The sequence below is a fragment of the Corvus kubaryi genome, unplaced genomic scaffold (genome assembly GCF_017639235.1).
Source record: "Corvus kubaryi isolate FWS band 111438036 unplaced genomic scaffold, C.kubaryi_AGA036_p1.0 37382, whole genome shotgun sequence".
Lineage (NCBI taxonomy): Eukaryota > Metazoa > Chordata > Aves > Passeriformes > Corvidae > Corvus > Corvus kubaryi.
The window spans coordinates 7,246,842-7,266,477 of record NW_024581124.1 but is presented as its reverse complement, the minus strand read 5'-3'; the positions used below and the strand labels follow the sequence as shown (position 1 = coordinate 7,266,477).

The following is a 19,636-nucleotide window of genomic DNA, read 5'->3' as shown; positions in this document are numbered from 1 at the left end:
GCTGCTGCTCCTCGTGATCCCTCACAATCACTCCATAACCAGAGCTCCAGAGCTGCTGCTCCTCGTCCTTGATCCCCACAATCACTCGTGCTCATCCTGTCCTCCCAGGGTGTCTCCAGCAGGATTTTGGCTGCCAGTCTCTGGTAAGAAAACCAGCAGCACTGACCCACAGAGAAGGTGAAAACAAAAAGGTTCCTCCAAGGAGTGCAATTGTGCTTTGTACGTGTGAAATGAGGGAGCTGCTGTTGGGAAGGGAGGTGGAGCTGTCCCCAGGGGAGCACAGGCCAGGCTGGGGTCCTACAGAAAGGAGCTGGGGGCTACAATCACCAAAAAGCTCTTGAACTTCAGGGGTGCAAACCTTGGCACTCCAGTGCCTTGGAAAATTCCATCTTTCCCTGCTTAAGGTGAAGAACCAGCAGCATCTATAAAACTGAGGGGTTTACGCACTCTCCTGATCTGATTTCAGCGATACCTGGAACAGGTCTAATAAAATAGCTAAAGAGAGTAGGAGCTGCTAACAATTAGTGACTAATTACACGTGTAGATGCTTAAATAGCAGCATTTCCAAATCTTGGAGCGTACATACTGTAAATCTTTCATGTAAAGGATTTGCAGAGAAAGGAATCCTCAAACCCTCTTTAACATCTTCAGTGGAACAAAAGATCTTTCTGTACACTCTCTGACATTACTCAGGAAACAGCAAATTATCTGATTCAATTGGCTCATGAGTAAAATAGCACGCAGCAATTAACTCCTTAGAAACCAAATCCCCCTTTGAGAGGATTTATTATATAAAAAAAATTTAAATACATAGTAAAATAAGAAATGCAAGAATTTAGAACTAAGCACAGTCAAATGTAAGAAAATACAAGAAAAAACCTAAGATGGAAAAGAAAAATAGTCTTAAATACAAGAAAAAATTCTCATGCAGGGCTGAGCTACTCAGCAGTCATTAACATTACAAAGGGATGAAGTCTCCAACAATCTAAGTAATCTGAACAGATAAGTTACCCACCACAGTCCACAAAAGACGTGGCTTCAAAGTAGGCAGGATTAATGGTCTTGCTTCCTGGCAAAATGAAGTCATGCTTGTGTATTTGTGAATAATTTTCCAGCAGGCAGGAACAGCTATAATAGAGCCTGATAAATACTTCAGTCAGCTGCTTACTCCACATAAGCTGGGGTTTATCTTGAGAGTGTCACTGAAATTGAGACTCTGTCTCTCACACGTACACGGGGGACTGAAAACTGGAAACACAGGAAAGATGGCAAATAATAACAAATAGAAATAATTTAGTGCACTTTGGGGGTTAAAGCATCTCTCCATCCCATGTGTGGGTGATGCCCCAACTCTGGGGCCTGGAAGGACTCTCTTGCTCATGCACATCCCCGCTGTGCTCTTGCTCCAGGGTCAAGAGTGTGTGACCTGAATTAAAGATATATATTCACACAAACACAGAAATGTTAAAGCTAATGGACATTCTTCCCTAGACCTCACTGAACGCTGAATCGAGCTCCAAATTCAGAACCTGGTTATTTCTTTGTCCTGAGAGCTGGGTCTTAACTCCTGTTGCCAATTACAGACACATCTCTTCAAAACCAGTTGTCGAGGTCAAAGCAAAGCCAGTGAAATCAGGAATCCTCTGGGAGCAGATGGTGGTGAAGAGTTCATACTTTTCCAACATTTAAAAAGTCAGAGCCTATTTATGCACAACACGTAAAAGCCACTTGCCCTCGAGTGTCCTGGGTTTGCTCTAAATGCAAGCTGCTCTATGACTCTGGGTATCGTGTGGGATATTTTTTGTTTAATAAACCCACATGATGAATTAATGTGTGATCCACAGTGAACCACAACAAATCTCTGATGATTTGCATCACTGAGGGACGTGGTAATTATATCATGTTTGATGACTCTGTGTTTCATCTCACCTCAGCAACTCTACCAGCCCCACAAATACTGCAGAGAACAGGAGAGGCTGCCTGTCAAAATAATTAACACAGCTTTGATTAACAGAAGATGGCAACAATCCCCTTCTTGGGTGGTTCTGGGAGTTTCTGGCCAATTCTGAGTGGTCAAGTCCCCTGCACTTACTGTGACTTTTCCAGGAGTTCTGTTGGGAATTTACCCTGCATTTAAACAATGTTTATCTGTAATGTACAGGGGTTTTACAGCTGGTGAGGAAATCACAGCAGGCATAACCAAACAGTGGAACTGCCCACATACAGACAGCCAAACATACATACAGCAACGAAGAGATTCAGCTTTTAAATATTCCTTCCCAGTCTCATTAAATCTCTGGACATTTCTCAAGATAAAAATTGACAAATAGCATCTCCAAGTGGAGAGCCTCACCATGCTCCTGCACTTTCTCAGACATGACAAAAACGCCACAGGAAATGATAATCACATGCAATTAAAGCCTCCAAACCTAAGTGAACAATTGCTAAACTAAGCAGAGAGACTCTGCTACTTTGGGGATTGTCAGTGATACTTGCTGAGCTCTGATTTGGCTGAAATCTTGTTCTAGTGGAGTACTGCATCCAGATCACACACATCACAGATTTCTTTTGCTCAGTACATTCCAGTGAATGAATTCCATGCCACACAGACACTGTGACCTACTCTGGGTAAGAGAACAGATGCAAACACTGAAATTCTCCTTAGCTGGCCCATCAGTGATGCTTTGGTTGACAGGGCACCTCGCTTTCCAAACCATCTGATGGCACTGCCAAACATGCCAGTCTCATTAAAAATAGTTGAAATAGGGATGAATTCAGTGTCTGAATTCATCACTTGAGTACTCTGGCAGTCATTATTGAATTTCTACCAGTGTGATTACAAAGAGTGCGAGCTCTGTCCATTAATCTGCAGCATGGAAGCCAAAAATCAATGGGGTGCTACTTCAAACCCCTTTTTGTAATAATTACCATCATGTATGAAGGTGTACACATGGGAGGGGAGGGTGCAAGCTGTTGTCACAGCCCTGGATGGGAGAGATTACCTCGTTTTCTGAGCTGTACATCAGAGAGCAGAAAGGAGAGAAGAGTCAAAATTTCTTCTAAACTTGGGGTGAAATTCAGTCTGCAAAGGAAATTTTGCCATTTGCTTCAATGAAGCTGAGGTTTCTTCCCTGGAAACTTAACTGGGACTGAAATTCCTGGCAAGCCATCAGGAATTCAGCACTGATCGATCCAAAAGCCTCTCTACAACAAACATCTTGGTTTTCTTTAATAAACTCACTTCCCCATGAAATTACTGGCATGTTGGTAAAGCAGTAACAACAAAGCTGTAGAAGTTTTTTGTGAATGACTGTGGTACAAACCCCTCTACGTTGTTCCAGTGGACATGGACTGATTCAATCTAGTCCTTGACACTCCTCCTCCTGAGCCTCCCAAGCAACAGGGACACATCACAGATTTTTCCAAGAAAAAGTATTGAATTACCTTGCTTAAGGAAAAAGTGCATCAAAAAACATTAGCAACTCTTGTATAACACTGCTACTCCCATTTGTTTTTTCATCCCTAATTTTGAAAGCACTACAAAAGGATGTGCTTACAGATCTTCATGCTCCATAACATCTACTCAAAGAAACAGGAGTCCAGGGACTTATTTAGCTAGGATTTGACCTTTTTTGGGGCATTCACAGACATTTACCACCTTTCAAAAGAGCAGTGAGGCTCTATCTTGCTAAGCTTTCAGGAAATGTAGAGAATCCTCCAAACACTTCCTATGTCCCCTCCAAGCCACCAATCCATGAACAAACCCCAGCTCAGAGCAGGTGATCTGTACAAGCCCTTGACACAGTGCAACACAAATCCAACACTGATTTACACTTAAGGGACTGTGGCTGTACAGCTCTGAAAATAAAAGGCTGCCTTTTAAAATGTCAGTATTTGCTGGTATTCACCATGAAGTGACAGTGAAAAAACCTGAGATCTTCTGTCATTCCCAGAACGTGAAATACCAGAGGTCTCCCTGCAGCCTGAGCTGCAGATAAATTATGATCTGCAAATGATGACTTACAGAAGCCAATAGAATAACTCCTCTTTCAAGGGTGAGTTGTGTGGAGAACAGCAATGATCTCTGATACAAGACAGCTCTTTAAACTACAGGAGTTGCTTTTTCTATAACAGGCAGAGATTTTTACTTCCTAAGCTTGTAAAAGGTCATGTATTATCCCTGCTTTACAGTGTAAAACGTGCAGGGCGAGCTGAATGGAATCCATCCTCAAGAGAATGTGAGAAGCCCTGGGTTTTGCTGAGTTGTGTTCTGTCCAGCTTGAATTCCACGAACTGTTGTGTCTGCTAACAGTGCTCCCAGGCTGGGAGCGTTTGCAGAGCAGTAATGCTGCTGCTTCCTGCACTCTGAGGCACTGCTAATGGGGCCTGCTCCCAGTTATGCAACAAATTCCCATTATCTCTAAGTCAGCCTACAAAGGATCCATTCAAGTATTTGCAGGCAGAGACAGGGAACTAACCAGATAAAGGATGTGATAATTTGTTATTGTGTTTGTCATGTGCTGGGACCCTGCTGCACAATCAATGAACCTCCTGCCTGCTCCAGCAGAGGGACAGCAGGTGGATGGAGACAGACAGGAGTGCATGGAACACAAAAAAGCCCTGGAGAGCGGCAGGACAAGAGCCCAGCAGTTCCCAACACCTTTCTACAGAGATAACTGGAGAGGAGAGGAGCAAGGTTTTCTATGCCTGAGATGTAAGAGCCTCAGAGCAGCAAACACACCTGGACTGATGCACCAACCCCACCTGACAGATCAGGCCCTCAAACTGTGCCATGTTTGACCATCCCCTGCTGCAGGTGTAGAAGGAACGGACTGAGCTCCGCACGAGGGGCAGCTGGGAACACAACTTAATGATCTGGAGCAGAAGGGCAGGCAGGAATGGGGGCTGCAGGGACGGCTCTGCTGCCAGCGGGGAGCAGGAGAGCACCAGCAGCACATCCCCAAATCCTCCCCGTCAGCACTTGCCAACTGGTTTTCTTAACAGCCTTGCTTAACTTGTAAGATTACAACAAAGACTTAACATTTATGTAATAATTTTCCACCTGTTTCACAGAGCAGTCCACATTACTATGTAACAAGAAATAGAGATTTTTTTTTTATCTGTACTTTAAATAGGCAGTAACACATCAAACCGAAGTAACTTTGACTGGAAGAGTATATCTCAGTAAGCCAGTGCAGAAACAAATGGTTCAGCTGTCTAATATATTGTGTTTTGTGTAAGGAATGTAAAGGTTTCAGATCGATGGTGATACTTCACCACTGTTAGTTGGTCAGCTGTGACTGATCTGACAGAGACACTGGATGGAAAAAATATTTAAAATCATCTAATTGTCTTTTATTGTATTGTAGTCAGCTTTCTAGAGGTCTCTCCTCACCAGTTTTAAGTGTCTTTAGCTCAGAGGAGTTTTGTTACTACAAAATTCCTCAAGCAGCAATGGCACAGAGGGTTTACATGTGTAAGAAACATATTTCAATTTGCTTCGCCGAATACTAACAAAGTTCTTATTCACTTTATTCTTGAAAGGTTTGGCTTTTGGCACTTTTTCCTAAATTTGCTCCATTCTTTATTGCCTGACTGATTTATTTCCTCTGCTGTGAAAGTTACAGAGGGAAGCAGAGTTGCTTGGCAGCGTGATGTGGTACTGCTGAACTCAGCTGTTTGTGGCTTTCAGCAGATGTTTCTGCTTCAAAGGCAGGGTGAGAAAAAATACACACGCACAGATTCCTCCTCCCCAGTTCTGCATCTTTTGTCTCTTATCTTCCACTGCCTCCAAATCGCAAGGAAGGCTCCATTACAATACCTGCTCAACCATCCAAACAGCGGCACACAAAAGTAAGAGCTGACCTTGCCCCAAAGGAGATTTAAAGTGCAAAGAGAAAAGGAGCAGAAGTGTCAGCCCACAAATACGCTGCATCAGGAGAAGATTCTGGTGGATAACTTCACTGTGAATTACAGGTTATTACAATGGGGATTGCTGTGTGCAAGGGGCCAGAACGCAGCAGTGTGGGGCAGAAGATGCCAGTGGGACGGGCAGCCTTTCCTCCTGCATATTCCAGGAGTGCTTCAAAACACGTTCCCAAGCCTAAGTGAAAGCTGAAAAGCAGACTCTGTGTTTGCAGGTCGCTCTTGAGAAATGATTACCTTGTCAGAGAGCCAGAAAATCCTCTCACCCTGGACATCAGGAGTTAGCAGTTATTACTGAACCTGTCTGTCAACCTGGAACGACTGGAAAGCTGTTGTCCCATTATTCCATGACTGCACATCTATTCTGTTTGTGTGGGCTCTTCTCTATTTACATTCTAATGAAATAAAACAATATATCCAACCTGCCTGGAAAGCAAGGAAGGCACTGGCTGCAGCTTTCTCAGCAAGGCTGGGTTACTGCAGGCTTTGACTGAGCCTCCAGCACTTGGTTTTGATAAGTACATAAAAAGCTTTTCCAAACTATACAAATTTGCTGTGCAAACAAATTTAATGCTTTCATTTGGGCAAGAAATATGTGAAGAATGACCTTTCTCTTGGAGCTTCAGCCCTTTTGCTTCCCAACAGACCCAGGAACTCCAAAGGAGATTAAAAAAAAAAAAAAAAATTATTGCAACTGGAAGTTCTGTAGAGATCATGGGTAGATCTCTTTAATGCATTTTTTTATCTCATCTCTACTTTCTACTCATCTCTAATTTCTTCTCTTAGATAAAAAACTTATGGGCATGCCTTACTCCTTGGCTAATACTAATTTAAGTTATCTATAAAGATTAATGTAGTAGTTTTTGAATGGTGAGGACTAAGTCTAACAGAGGTTCTGTCGAAATCCAACAAGAAAATCCCTTTCAACAGCACCTAACAACTGGCCTTCAAAAACCTCACATGAGATTACAACCCCCTGCTTTGAATTTCCAACAGAAGAGAGAATGTTGTGAAATACCTGATCAGGAAGAAAACACTTCTCCGTTATTATCCTGCCCACCACTTGTGCAGAGGCAGTTTGTTTTCTCAGCCAGGCTGTTGGAGAGGAGGGACTGCTGCTGCTGAGCAGCAGAGCACGGTCTGTGCTGGATGCAGGGTCTGCTCTGACGGCGCTGCCGGGTTTTGGCAGGGCCAGCTGCTGCAGGAGCACCACCCAGACCTGTGCTGCTGCCATGACAATTGCTACTTATCTCAAATGGCACCTTTCTGAACTTGCAGTCCCGCAAGGGGTGAGAAGAAGGGGTCCTTTGGGCTCTGTAAGGGTCCTTGTCCACGAGGGCTCCCATGGAATTCACTTCTCCGTAGGGTGAGCGAGGGCTGCCCAGTAACCCAGAGCCACTCAGGATGCACAAGGTTCAACAGGCTGCCCTGATCCCACAGCCACACAGGGCACAGGCAGCTCTAGGAAACAAATACTCCCTCCCAAGACAGTCTGTGCAGACACTCCCTGAGACACTGCAGCAGCCAGAGACAACGGAGCAGCCGCCTCCTTCCCGCAGCAGCTATTCCTGAGAGACACCAGAGACATCCTTCGTATCCTCCCTCCCGGCTCAGGGCTTCAATAAACACTCCTGACATTCAAAGCAGCGAAACAGGAGCCATATGAAAGGCTCCTTTGGGAAGCCACCTTCCAACCCCAGTCCTCTGTGCCCTAGAAAAGATACTGCTCCTCGGCACAGCTGGCTGAGCCTCATCCCTATGTGCAGATGTCCAGCGTGGCTCCGGCACCTCCGCTGCACACTGGAGACATCTGTGCCCTCATCTGACCTGGAGTGGGCATCCTAACAAAGAGAAACCTCACAGGGCAAGGACAGCAGGCAAAGAGAAGTTATTTGGGAAATCAGATGAGAAAGCAGGGAGGGAAGGGATCTTTACGGCAGCAGGGAAAGGCTCAGCTCTAACTCCTGATGCAGTTATGGACACCACACACACTCCCACGTGCCACTGGGAGCAGACAGATGCACAGCACAAGAATGACTCACGCTGGAAGCTCCCAGGGCTGCACCAGTAATTTACCAGCAGCCTAAAAGGCTGCACTGAAATTTGCACAATGCTCCAAACAAAAGGCCAGAATCACGACTTGGTGAGGATGGGAGACTTTTAATTAAGGTCACTGAGTCCAACCATTCACCCAGCACTGCCAAGTCCACACCAAACCACATCCCCAAGCACCACATCCACTTGTCTTTCAAATACCTCCTGGGACACCTTCCCTGGGCAGCCTGCTCCAGTGCCTGACAACCTTTCAGTGGTGAATTTTTTCCTCATGTCCAATCTAAACCTCCCATGGTGCAATTTGAGGCATCTCCTCTTGCCCTACCTGAGCACTCAACTGGCTCACGTTCAGCCAGCTGCCAACCAACACCCCTGGGCCCTTTTCCCAACCTTTCCTTGAATTATGGAGGCTTCATTCGGCTCAACTGAGGGCATTTAGTAGCTCAGCCTTCTCCTCATCCTTTGTCATGGTGTTTCTCCCCGCATCCAGTGAAGAATGGAGATTCTCCTGAGCTCTCCTTCGGCTCATATATCTACATATAATGCCTGCTCAGATGTGCATTTCCCGTAAATGAATGGAAATCGTTTCTGTTTCAGGGTTTAATGGTCTAAGACACCCATTGCTGGTGTCTTCCTCCCAAAGTATCTCCACAGTTTGTACAGCTCAGTCCCTGCACACACAGATGTGACCTCCTGAAGACGTGTACAACTTCCCAAGCACCTACAGCACTGGCATGTGCCATCTCAGCTCTGCTCTTGCCTTGATTATCAGTCAAAAGGATAAACAACTGGCATGAAAAAATCCTGACCCACAAGCACTAAACCTCTGAATCCTTGTGAGAATCGTGCTCTCTGCTCAGGCTGCAAGGCTTTGAGGTCAGCAGACACCACTGCCACTCTGCTGAGCTCTGCAAACCACTCTGACCCAAAACTGCCAGGGCAGGATGACCCAGATTCTGAAATAATTAATAACACCTACCCTGCTCATAATGTGTGACTACTCTTGTCTGTTCCCATGCTGGGTGCAGACTGGCTGTGTTCTGGTACAGGCAGACACACTCCACATGGCTCACACTTTTTCAAGCCTGACTCACATTGTACATACATATTTTCCTTTTATTTTTCAATCACAAGAGAATTCATTTCACCGACATCCCTCGGCAGCATATGGTGCTACCAGACAGGGGAGGGATCTGCAGTGGCTTTGTTGCTTTCCTCCACATCCTGATGATACAAAACACAGCCTCCTAATATCATTACTGTTTCCAGTGATGCCCAGACGGTGTGAACAGATAGCCACAACAACCCCAATCCAACAGAACGTGCGCACATGTGGCGAGAGGGAAGAAGTGATTGTGACACGGCCTGAAACACAAACACAGCATCTGGAAGCACTCTTCCCGAGCCTGCCTCTTTATCAGACAGATGGCTGCAGAGCCATAAGCCCACAGGCCTCTCCAAAAGTTCAAGGCCAAGAGGATAAAGTGCTACATCACAGCAGTTTTCCATTATGTCAGTTTTTTTCTAAATCTCTCTGTTCCCTGCACTCAGTTCCTCTGCCTGGCTGACAGAAGCCCAAAGTCCTGGGTGACTCCATTCCCCCACATACAAAGTGCCAGTCCAGGGCCAGAAATGTCGGCCCGAGAGCAGACTGAGGGCAGCTTGTTCCAGGGCACTCCCAGGTTTGCAGGAGCAAGAGGAGTTAGGCCTAGATCAGAGCCAGTTCTGAGTTCCTGAGACTGCAGTTACAGGATGCTCTGGTGCTTTGGCTTTGGCAGAGAAGCCAGCCTAAGAAATTCCCCTTACCCTCCTTGCTCCCACCCTTCACCTTTCTCATCCCCACAGCTGACAGCAAGGCAGCAGGTGGAGGTTTGCTATATTAGAAGAAAACCCCAAATAAATGACAGAAATCGCCCTTGCTCTGCCTTGGGACAGCTCTCCTCCCCTGTGGTGCAAACCCAGAATAAACTACACAGCAGCCAGGAGCCCTTCTGCTGGGGCTGTTCTCAGGTCAGTGTGGTACCTCAGAAACCAACCACACGAGCCTTAGGCTGGAACCAAACAGAGGCAATCCTGAGATATGGAACCGGTTCCAGTAGTAACCAAAAATATCCTTTTGTCTACCCCGAGCACACACATCAAACTTCCAGAAGCAGAGACAACAAAGGCAAACAAGCAAGCAAGCAGTTATCTAAGGCTTGTTTTCACTAATCAACACTGTTGTTATCCTCATCAATAGCTACTTGAATCTCAGCAGAAATTGCATTATGAGGCACACAAACATTGCTGATTTCAAGCTGTTTGCAGTTACTTGCTATAGTTACAAAGCCTTTTTGAATAAATCTGAGCTAAGATCTGGCTCCTGGCTTCAGCACCACAAAGTATTTCTTAAAAAAGCGAAGAAGCATGACCCACTTAAATTCTCAAAAAGTAATGGTAAACAATTACTGATGTGATGTATCTAAAATACCTCTTGTGTTCTATTATTTATATAGAAAGGGTGTTAGGTGCTGTTGCACACAGACTCATACTGCTTGTTTCAAAGTGCTTACAATGTGATTATATCCATACACTAATGACAGAGAAATGTGTAAGAAAGGAAAAGCAACACGGAAACAAAAATGAGTATTTTTATTGAGTCTGGGCACGTGTTTCTAGGGGTATGAAGGGGAAAGAGGGCAATGGCTCTCCATGGTGCAGCAGGGAGGTTCCTGAGCACACACAGTGGAAAGCTCCTTCTACTACACAAATTAACCAGTATTACCTCTGAGCTGGCTGAGTTTGCTGCAGGGAGGATGAGCCAGTGCTGGTGCTGGAACTCCAGAACTGCACCTCACACCCACACTGACCTCGGTACAGAACTGCACATCCCCTCCACGGACTGCACTGCTGAACCAGCCTGGAAGACCTGGTGGCAGCGCAGGAAGATCCCATTAGGGACGTGCAGATCTCCACCAAATTAAATTACCTTAATAGAGTATTAGTGCTCCGTGCAGAGGGCTCCAAGTGACACTCAGAATCTCAGTAACGCCCACTACACCGTGTGCTTTCCCTCCAGGATCTCTGTACACACCTCCAGGCGTCCCTACCCAGCTCTTCCCCGTACACCAACATTTCTCTCAAACCAAGGCTCATCACGCTTTCAGAAGACAGCAACTATTTACATACACAAATGAGAGAGGCATTAATCAAAACACTGGGTTTTATTTGCATAATTAGTGCCAGAAATATTTTTATGGGTTAATTAGACTTCATGCAAATTGGATTGAGGAGATTTAATGTGGGGTTTGATAACCTGACTATTATGGTTCTGCAGTTGCAAATCTGCTCAGAGCTACATGCTGTTCTAAAGCTGTGTCCTCCCTTTCAAACTGGTTTCATTTTTACTCCTGGCAGCCTCAAATGATATATTTTTCCTTTCCTTTTACCAGTCCCAAGGTGGGTTGACCCTGGTTGGATGCCTGGTGCCCACTAAAGCAGCTCCGTCTTTCCCCTCCTCAGCTGGACAGGGAGAAATAACAGAATGAAAGGCTCAGAGTTGAGATAAAGACAGAGAGAGATCAGTCACCAAGTGGAAACACACTGAATCAGACAATCAGCTCATCAGGAGCTGCTCATGCAAGAGGAATTTCTAAACTTTACACATGTCCAATATTTGGGCACAGAATACAAAAGTTAAAATCTGCTCAGCTTCTCTGTGCCTGAAGGAGTTGTACAAAGCAATAACCAACCCAGCATCCACCAAAGATTTCATGGTGCTCTTCAAAGAGCCCAGGTTTGGGGCTAACAATAATCACAGAGCTGGGGAAGCATTCTTTGGATCTCTACAGTGGGAAATTCTCTGCATGGACTAATGTACAGCAGTGCTGTGAGAATTCATTAAGACGAAGCCTGGGAGGAGCAAAATAATTTCCACTGAAAATACACAACTTTACTGTGCACCATGGAAGACAATCCTGCTTATGCAGAAAGCCCTGCTTTTGTGCTGTGGAACAGCCAGACCAAGTCCCTAAAAACACAGCAAACAGGGAGGCAGGCACTGGCAGCCCAGTTCATCCCAGTGCTGCCCACAGGGCTTTGCCTCAGACACTCACCAGCAGGTCAAAGGAACCTCCAGCTCAGGAAGAAGCAACTGTTTGCTAAAGTGAATTCTTCTGTATTGCACACGAGACTCTGGGAGGTTTGAATTACCCCGTACAGTGGCTCACTGCAGAAGAATTCACTGCTTGCTTGATGAACCAGCCACAGAGGCTGTGATACATTCAGAGAAACAAGGTCAAAACTATCAACCCAAAAAACTAAAGGTTCAGTAAAACCCTTTGAAATTAAGAATATTCATATTCCTACCAAAATGACACCACCCTCCGCCCCCAGTGCAGGTCTATTCTATTAATTTGTTTCATTTGAACTGATGAATTTTATTACCCGTTGTAGATCAGCAGATGGTACCACAGTTAACGTGAGTGGCTCCAGATACCCAGGCTACAGCTTTAATAGCTGTGAGCAGTGGGACTACAAGCCTTAAGTCTTTCAAGCACTGAATGGTGTCATGGACATAAATGAGTTTAATGTGCCAAAGAAGACGAGGTCTCATACCTGTTCCTTGAACTTGGGGCTATCCTCTGACAAATAACTGTAGTGGTTGAGTGCTTCCCACCATTGCCCACCTCTTGTTGCACGTCCCACTGCCGGGGGTCACTTGTCTTTGCACCGAGAATGTTCACACCTTTCTTCACCTTTGCCCTGTTGGAAAGAGCAGTCATAAAAGGTTTACAAGACTCATTCAGGACTGGGATCTTTGAATGCAGCTCAGGCATGGGAATCTCAGTAGATGGGTTTCAAGGTAAGCATTAGATGCACTTCTAATCCATCAGTAAATAAGAGAGTGATACCACGAATGCAGACCTATGGCAACATCACATTTCTTGGGCACGGCCTTCTGTTCTGCCAACAGCAGGCTGGAGTTAGCATTCAAACTGAACCTGTAGGAAAACCCGCACTCAAGGTTCTTTCCTCTGTTCAGGCAATATTTTGTTTCCAAAGAGAAGCTTGTCCCGACACAGGAGAGTCTGGAATGTTTGTCTGTATCGAGACAAAGTTGTGCCTCATCACTGCCCAGAGGCATGCTCCACAGGAGGATTTTTAGTAAGCTGTTTTATTCTAGATTATGTTATTCTAGGTATCAGTGGACTGCTGCTCCTCTGCCTGATAATTTCCTCTTTACTACAGATTCCCAAGGACATTTCTGTTTGAAATCTCCAGCCTGGAGAGAATAGAGCTGTTGGTTAAGACAAGACTTTGTAACCCAGAGATGTTCTTACAGGATGCAGATTTCTGCCACTCTTAGTTGTTGTGCCCTGTGGAAAAGCCAACTGTATTTATCTAGTGATGCTAATAACATCAGCAACAACTGCATGGAAGGTTAATTACAGAACACTTGCTAATTAAAGAGCATTTGTACAAAGAATTCCCAGCAAAGGCGTTATTTGGGTGCGGAATGTTTAACTGCTGATCCTCAGCTGTATCACAAAGCACCAAGAATGGGGAAGATAAAGTTATGCAGCCTTTCTCTTCTGAAGACAGTGAGGGACAAAGGGATGATGAGTGTGTGGGGAGGAGGATGCACTCAGGGGTTCCCAGCCCTGTGAGTGGCTGGGCCTCACCCTCAGACGAAGAAGGGCAAGGGCTGCTGGACTCCACACCACCAGCGTGGCCACCACAGCCTCTCCCAGCAGGGACTGGCTTCACCACAGCACAGAGGCTAAATTTAAAATCACAGCTTTCTAAAATACTTTTACAACAAAATGTTCGTTACTGAGCAGAAATCATCCTCTAGCAAGATGTTGGTATCTTGTTGACGTTTATGAGGACTTGGCACCTACATTTCTTTAAAAAACTGGTCTTTTTGCATCTTCAGCCAATAAAACACTCAAAAGCTGTTGTTAGGAATGACTGAGAGTACTTGTCTTCTTGCAGTTTTCCAACAAAACACAATTAATTTAAGGCATTGAAAAAGAAAAGGGTTTTTTTTTTTCTTCTCAGTAAAAAAGCATAAATGATTAATTCTCTCATTTGCAACATGAAACACCACGGAGCTTTACAGACTCCTGCCTTGCTCTAGTAAAAGTAGCCTGGTGAATCTCTAGTGCCTTCAGCTGAATTACTCAGAAACGAAAACAGGAAAGGCAAAGGAAGAATCAAATTTGTTCCTGAAGGTTCATTAAAGCTTTAGGTCCCATTAAGTTTTCCAGTATATTGCAGTTCAAATAAATGAACAATAAATTAATGTTTCAGTACTTATAAAACACTCCTGCCAATCTTGAAGCTGTGTAAATCCAGCAGCATGTCTATGGCAATCTGTATTTTAGGAGATGTTTGGATGTATTTTAGGACACTGCAATTTAGCAACTGGAGGGAAGTTAAAAACTCATCAAAGTTTGTACTTTGTTCAGCTTTCCTTGAGACAGGCTCTGAAATGACAAAACACCACTCAAAATGAGGTTCCCCTGTTTGGATTTTCAACAGAATTACAACTCTGTCAGCAGCTGCAAATTGGTCTTTCCACCATGAAGCTTGACACAGTCAATACCTGGGCTCCTGTTAATTAGGATGGACATTGTGTATGGCCAAGGTTAGTGGTCATACACACTGCCAGAGGATGAGAGACCACGGCTACAATGCCATTTTGTTAATTAACTACAGGATGGGGCATTAAGTTGAGTGGTTTTCACATATGCCATTATATAAAGCCCATTAAAAAAAAATTCCATCCCAGGGTAAAGTAGGTTATGTTTAGTGAGAAAAATCAATGTTGTGATTGCACTTAGGACTGGAATTAGGGTATGAACACCCAGAAGATTGAACTTCCGAAATAAATATGCAGAAGCACAATTTGCAACTCTCCCTCTAAAAAGGGCATTGAGTTTTACATAACAAGGTCAATGGAGGAATCAGAATTAAGTCAGACAGAACTGAGCCCTGCACACTTCCAAATGCAATCTGTATGCATATGCTACAAATATTTTCACTTCAATTTTTATTTACTTGGTGTTTGAGTGCTAGCAAGGAAAAGTCTATTTAATTACTTACCAAAGATTTGTTGACCTTGTTGTATGCTTGTGATTAAATGTTCATTTTTTTAAATCAATAGCGCCAACTTCGTACATAAAAATTTGTAAGTTATACTACCTCAATAAACCCCGAGACCGAGGACCTGGAGGCCAAATGATTTGACAGTTTCCTGTATTTACCCTCCTCATCTCACAGTATTTACACATTTACCACGTTTACTTAAGGTTGGAGGGTAGGGTGACAATAAATGGAGAGGACAAACAGCTGAAGTTCTCCAAGTTTCCTCAGTGTGGGGTTCCCCACTGCAATTGGAAAGTTCTTTGCTATTTCTGCTTATCCACAAGTTGTCCTCACACAGGGGCTTTTCTCACAGCTCCATGACCTGCAAGAATCCACCAGCCATAACTTGTCAGCGTGGACTTCCACCCAAAGCGGAGCCAAAATCTTCCTCTCCAACGTCATTCTGAACAACCATCTGGGAGTGTCACTAAATTGCCCAGAACTAAATAAGCACAAAACCTGAGGGCAGCAGCTCCGTTATTTGAGGGCTATTGTCTGTGTGCTGGAAGTTAGGCACAGCCTTTGATCTCCTGACAAAAGCAAAGCTTGAATGGAAAGATGGAGCAGAGCCCATCCTTAGGAACAGCACAGAACACCAGAGGTCAGCTCTCTCACCGGGTAAAGGACTCTGTCTGGATGGGGTTCCAAGCTCTCTGAACACATGGCAGCCAGAGCACTGGAAGATTTTCTTACTTGAACTTCTGAGGTTATTAATTCACAGCACGGGAATCTCTGCCTCAGCTTTGTCTCAAAATAACTGTCTCTTTAAATCTCTCAAATGGAGAATTAAAAGATTTTGCTGGCATGCAGAGCAAGCAGCATCTCAAAGCCATTACAGAGAGTCTCCAGCAGCTTACCTAGGAATCATTACTTAATTTGTGTCGAGACCAAGTAAAAAGCATTTATTTACCCACACAATCACACAGCAAATGTGCAATTTCCAAGCAAATACTTAATTTTCAACTTGAAGCTGTCAGTTATATACAAAGATTTCCATTTAGCACCTCACCTTCCTAACATGTCAAACCTAGAAATGATGCCTCTAATTAATGCATTCTGATCAACTGTAGATGAAAATCCAACTATTCCATTTCACTGTCCTCAAATTACAAGAAATGTCAGCAGTATTTAGACATAATACTGTACAACTATTAAAGACAGCAACCAAAAGGCAACTGAATCAGCAACAGCCAGAGCTGAAGATGTGACTTATGATTTAAGGAGCTCAAATTATAGCTTCCTATTTAAATTTAAATTGTAATCTTGCAAAACTGCGATGGCCACAGAAGGGTTCTGCTACCTGCAGCAGTGCTATAGAGAGGGCAGGCCGCTGAGTGCTCCCAACAGCTCTTCCCGTGTATGATTTTGCTGATGTGTGCTAATGCTAGAGAGCATCACCCCTCTTATTCCAGAGGAATCCACACTCAGAATGCGGATCCCAGCGGAGCTGCTTTGCTTGGGTGTGCTGTGCTACAGACAAGGACCTGCAGAGGAAGGCTCTGAGGCTCCAGGCAGGCTGACAGCACGGGAAGCCGTGCAGGTCCCTGGCTGTGCAGGTCCCTGGCTCCCCTAAGCCTGGCACTAATGCCAGCTAGCTCACGGGCACGCTGAGCTGGCAGCATCCATCAGAGGATGGCTGAGCTGTGGCTCAGTGCAAGGTCGGGGAAGCAGCAGTGCCTGGGAATGCAGAAGTGATGGCTGGAGGGGGGAACAGGGCCCTACCCTCAGCAGCAGCAGGTACTTCTCACCTGGGGACAAACTGCACTCCAGCAAAGGTTTACACAGCAGCTTGGGCAGGCAGGGCTGCACTAAGGAAAGTACAGCTAAATCTGTACTAAATTCCTACCATCAGTGAGCTTCACCATATCTGGAATACTTTTCCAGACTCTAAGCCTTCTGTTTCCTGTTAGGCTGTTTGTTTTCCATGGGTTATTCCCAGCCCTGCGCCTCCTGTGCTCCCGAAAAATGCCACGCTCTTCCCTTGTGTCCTTTGATCGGGGAGCAGCCTGGCTGCAGGGCAGGGAGCAGTCTTGGAGCAGTCTCCTCAGCTCACATCTGCTGCCCACGCTGCTGTGCCGGAGCCTTTTCCCTCTCAAGGACTCCAAACACAAACATCAGGGGCAGCTGCAGCTCGGCGTGAGCGGGGCCGGACTCCTGTCCGAGGCTGTCCGTGGCCGGACTCCTGTCCGAGGCTGTCCGTGGCCACGCCAGCCGGGCCAGGGCACCGCTGCCTCCCCAGAGGATGCTCCTGCTCCATCCTCCGCAGTAAATCCTCGGCTCCTCGCAGCTGTCAGGTTGGAGTTTCAGCTTAACAAATGCTGACCCCTTTTGGTCAGTCTTCTCCGGAGCCTCGGTGCTTCTCCACACTCTTTGCTAACCCTCCCTTAGTTGCCCAGACTAACAGAAGCCCTTGACTTTCCCGGCTGTAAAGATCACACTGTAAGAAATTCCTCTATGGTGACTCTGCTGAAACCCAAGGAAGCTCTCCTGGTGGCTTGTTTCTGGACTGCACGTTACAATAAGTCTCAAAACTCCATTTCAGCTTCTTCCTGCCATGATTTATGCTCACTCCTCTCCTCCTTTGCTCCCAGAGTAAATCAGGAGATTAAAGCCAGCTGCAGGAACCCATAAAACCCAGGCAAGAGACTGACCATAGCAACTAAGCAAGATTTGTTTTATTAAATAAGTATTTTTCCTTTCATCTTTCTGTATGAAATGAGTTGCTAGATCTCACTGCAGCTCCGAAGGAACGGGACACATCTGCCTGCAGACCATTACTCGTTAAAAGCTGGGAAGCCAGAAGTGGAACAGAAGATGAGCTGGTTAGCTGTGTCAGCCTTTCAAACGTGATCCTTTAATTTGCAAAACACACGGACAGAGTAAGTGTGATTGAGTAGCTGTGGCTCAGTTTAGGGAATATGGGGATCAGGAATCAGCTCCAGCTTCCTGCTGGGCTCCACACAGGATCCCTGTCTGATCCACCCCACTCTAGCAAGCAGATGTCCACCAGTGCTCTCTGTGGCCACCTCTTCCTACAGAAATTTTCATTTACAAGCCACGAGCCCAGGTAAGCAGGAGAAGAGAGCCCTGTCTCAACTGCAGAATTTAGATACTAAAGTGATTAGGAAATACATTACTGCTAATAGCAGCATTTCAGATTTGGTCCCCACTCAGAAGCTACTCCAAAGGGCCATCCATGCAAGAATCATCAGTAAAAGAAAAGACCCTGATGTTCAGAGCACCCTCTCTCCTTCAGGCACTTCTCTCTCATGGTGTATCCAAAAAAGGCCCTCAGGAAACCACTTTTGCAGAAAAAGAGTAAACAGCCTTTAAAATGTCAGAACAACTGAACTCCAGGTATGCAGTTCTTGCTCTTCGCTCCTTACAATTTTCCTTTCACTTCCCATAGACCAGAATGTAGGTCTATTTGAAATTACTTTGGAAAAAAATAACACGTCAGAACAAATGGAAATATTTCACTTTGGAAATGCAGTAATAAAATCCTTTAAGAATCTCCAAACCAGAATGCTTAAGCTTCTTGAATATAGGGAGCAGCTGAGGCAGATTTCACTATTTCTGAAACCTCCTCTATCAGACAAATTGGACTAAATTCAGCTTCCCCAAAACTGCGCATTTGGTGACTTCAATGTCCATCAATATTATACAAATTCACCCCATTGCCAGTGAGGAGTCCTGGGATCTAAAACAGCTCAAGGGCTGATCTTTTGTAGTGTTTCTTACATAACTGAAATTCCCTGAGACCCCTGGAAAATCAGCTGTCTTCTATTTCAATAGGAATAGGAATCCCTTAGGAAGCTTTGAAGGGCTCAGCTGCAAGGCACGAGGTGGATGCTGTCAGCTGTATTTTAGACTTTGTTTTTCCAAAAAAGAAATCCAATGTATTTTGGGATCTTCCAGTGCTTTGATATCTGTGGTTAACTCTGTGTTAACATTACCAGTTCTCCTGAGGATTCAGGTATCCCACCAGTTGAGTTTTAAAAGAAAAGCAGAAAGAGGTGCTTTCTGTGAAGTTTGGATAACCCTGCTCAAGGCACAGTCCATCACTGACCCTCCTAATAGATCTCATGGCAAAACTGCTTTCTCCAGCACCGAATTTTAATAGCACTTCTTAAGGGGCTAGGAAAGGCAGGGGGAATCCAAAAAAAAATCTATCAATAGAAGCAGGATGGAACTACACAACACAGAGAATCTGGATTTGTCTCCCAAGCTGCGAGGAAACCTAATCTGAATTTACAACCTGCTAACATTCTGCCTGCAGCAAAGACAAACACTGTAAACTCCTGACGTTCCCAGCAGCTGTCACTGAGCTGCTGCTGCACTTAGCTCAGCTCCTCCTGCTTCCAGAGAAACATCTACTGCAGCCCAGGGGCTCCCAGCCCCACTGCAGCCCAGGGGCGGCTCTCAGCCCCACTGCAGCCCAGGGGCTCAGCCCCACTGCAGCCCAGGGGCTCTCAGCCCCACTGCAGCCCAGGGGCGGCTCCCAGCCCCACTGCAGCCCAGGGGC

The 19,636-nt window shown here is 45.3% G+C and overlaps 1 protein-coding gene across 3 annotated transcripts in view; it reads right to left on the bottom strand.

Moving 5' to 3' along the window:
- Positions 1–19,636, bottom strand: part of TMEM132C (transmembrane protein 132C) — a 193,023-nt gene that overhangs the window by 73,597 nt on the left and 99,790 nt on the right. For 2 of the 3 annotated variants that reach the window (XM_042034986.1, XM_042034987.1), the window contains exon 3: positions 12,577–12,723. The exons of the other annotated variant lie outside the window; for it this stretch is intronic. In XM_042034986.1, the coding sequence (XP_041890920.1) occupies positions 12,577–12,723 (147 nt within the window). The remainder of the gene's footprint in view (positions 1–12,576; positions 12,724–19,636) is intronic. 3 annotated transcript variants of the gene reach the window in all.